This window comes from Lupinus angustifolius, unplaced genomic scaffold (genome assembly GCF_001865875.1).
Source record: "Lupinus angustifolius cultivar Tanjil unplaced genomic scaffold, LupAngTanjil_v1.0 Scaffold_453, whole genome shotgun sequence".
In the NCBI taxonomy this organism is placed as follows: domain Eukaryota; kingdom Viridiplantae; phylum Streptophyta; class Magnoliopsida; order Fabales; family Fabaceae; genus Lupinus; species Lupinus angustifolius.
Genome location: NW_017727845.1, coordinates 69,398 through 72,052, shown reverse-complemented (window position 1 = coordinate 72,052; position 2,655 = coordinate 69,398). Strand labels below are relative to the sequence as shown.

The 2,655-nt window shown below is 33.3% G+C and overlaps 1 protein-coding gene across 1 annotated transcript; it reads left to right on the top strand.

Moving 5' to 3' along the window:
* Nucleotides 1-990: 990 nt before the first annotated feature.
* LOC109341389 (zinc finger protein GIS-like) lies at nt 991-2,218 on the top strand. Its single transcript, XM_019579286.1, has one exon. The coding sequence runs from the start codon at nt 1,288-1,290 to the stop codon at nt 2,113-2,115; it is 828 nt and encodes a 275-aa protein (XP_019434831.1). The 5' UTR covers nt 991-1,287; the 3' UTR covers nt 2,116-2,218.
* Nucleotides 2,219-2,655: the final 437 nt, after the last annotated feature.

Here is a 2,655-nt window from a genome sequence, read left to right as displayed (position 1 = left end):
ATGAAATATATTATGGGATTATAGATTGCCATTATGAAACTTTAGATAAAAAAGTCCTAATATTCTGCAGATTTTTAAATTATTTAATATTGATACCATATGTATAATTGTGCAAATTTTTTACCTTATTGATTTTTACTTGAGATGTCAATTTCAAAGTTTTATTTTTAAGTGAAACTTTGATGATACAAGAAAAATAAATGTATATTATTTACTTAATTGAGTTATTCGTCTTATCTTAACTATTTTGGTTTAGTTATTACATAAAGATTATTTTCAACAACAAAGTCATTCAAATAAAACTATGTAGTAAAATAGAAGATGAGTTTCTTGTAGACAATATATAAATTATATTGAAAAATAAAGAGTTGAAATTTGTACTCTTAATTCAATCATTAATGAGTTGAAGTCTTTAACTAAGACCAACACTTTAAATGAATGTACATTTTTAATTTCTTTAATATCTTTAAAACAATTACTATATTTTATTATATTTTTTGCTACTCATAAATTATAATTGAATATTGTTGTCCCTCCTAAACTTTACATCAAGATCCACCATTGACTCTCAAGAATCAAATATTTGTCCTTTTAATTTTTTTTTTGAGATTCAATGTGACATTATACTATTAGATCAACGTCTTGGTTATGAGCATTTGATTTAAACCAAAAAACTACGACCAAAAAATAGAATTTTTTTGCATATCAACGTATAAATAAGTATAAGTTATATTAGAGGATCAACTTAATTAAAAACTAAATAAGTTAGGACAAATATATTAATTAATTGGAGTAAAGATCCTATCAAATAATAGGGATGAAATTGTTATCAAACATAAAAGTAAGAATGATGCTTTTATCCTTTTATTTAGGAGATAATATTTTTAAGTAAATAAAAAAATAAGAATTCCCCTCTCTACTTTCCAATTCACTGGGGATAAAATTCATTGCTATGAAAAATTATGTGTAAAGAAGTGAAAGAATGAAGGTGGTACTTTGAGAAGCCAAAGCCACTCACACTTTGTGGCCTTGTTATGCTTCACTCTCACATGGACCAGACCCAAATATCCATAGTTACTCCTTACCCTCCCTCTGTTTATAGGACCCACCATACCCTCCCTTCACATTCATTCTGTCATTCACCACAACATTCATAACATACATCCTCTACCTCTATTATCCTCTTCCAAGCTAGCATCTATAGCTCCTTCAACAACACCAAAAAACCATTATTCATCTCCATCTATCTCTCTTTCTCTACACAAAACCTACCCTTTTTCCTTACTAATGGACAAGACTGAGAGAGAGACCCATGACTTCATGAACGTTGAGTCTTTCTCTCAGCTACCCTTTATCCGCCCTGCACCCGCCATCAAAGAGAAGGGCATTCGCCTTTTCGGCATCGAATTCGGAAGTGGTGGAGGCAGCTACAACAACACAATTGCCGATGAATCTGACTCTGCAGAAACAACCACCAACAATGCATCGGAACAAGATAACAATAAGGACAACAACAATAACAACAGCAACAGCAACAACACTGAGAATGGAGAGAGTAGTAGCCGCAGATTTGAATGCCATTACTGTTGTAGAAACTTCCCAACTTCTCAAGCCTTAGGTGGCCACCAAAACGCCCATAAACGAGAGCGTCAGCACGCAAAACGAGCACACCTTCAGTCAGCTATGGTGCACAGTAGCTTCTCCGACCCTCAACTTTATGGCCTAATGAACTATAGGTTTAGCTCAGCTCCAACATCACCAATGGCTTATCCTACATGGAATACCAACTCTTTGAGTGCTATCACCGCCACCACCGGTGGTGGTGGTGGAAGGTTTTATAATGGAACCTCATCTTATTCTCATCATCATCATCACCAACATCAACCCATCAATGGTAGCCCCTTAGGCTTGTGGCGAATCCCTTCTGGGACCACCGTACAAAGCAGTAACCCTAGTTTCAACCATGAACGGTCGTTGTTGCAGCATCCACTGCCCTTGTTTTCTGGCGAAGAAATCAATATCAGAGCCTCACAAGTTGGTGTTTCTGGTTCACAAAATCGCTACGTTTATGACTCTTCCAAAGGTGAACATGTGAGTTTGGATCTTCATTTGTAATGACATCTAATTATTTATATTTTATAGTTAATATTATCACCCAATAACTTATGTTCCATTGAGCTACTTTCCACCACTATCGGAAGAATTTGTTTCTAATTTTTTTCTTCACAATAATAGTTGATTTTTCAATTATAGATGCTGTATATGGTTTAATTATGAGTTATGTAAACTTAACATAAATATATCTACCCAATTATATCTTATTTTTTTCCCTTTTGATTCTATTTTTCTAAGCAATCCATTGTTTTCTCGGAACTAAAAAATAATTCTAATCTTAATTCTTGATTTCAAAAGAAGACACCACAACAAAAAACAAGCGATGTTATGGCAATCTACTATATAATCGTTTCTTTTTGCTTGAACTCTAAAAGATTTTGCCAGTGGTGTAATATAGGTTCATAGCAAAGCATATAGTCACGTCCTCCTAGCTTGAATGAATATTTAATTTTTTAATTGACATAATATATTTTCATTTGTTTGAGACACAATTTGAGACAACGGATCCTAAAAAATAATTCACGCGTGAGTGGAAGATGT

Bases quoted from the DNA above. Each gene is read 5' to 3' on its own strand.
- LOC109341389 (XM_019579286.1), top strand. From the start codon at position 1,288: ATGGACAAGACTGAGAGAGAGACCCATGACTTCATGAACGTTGAGTCT.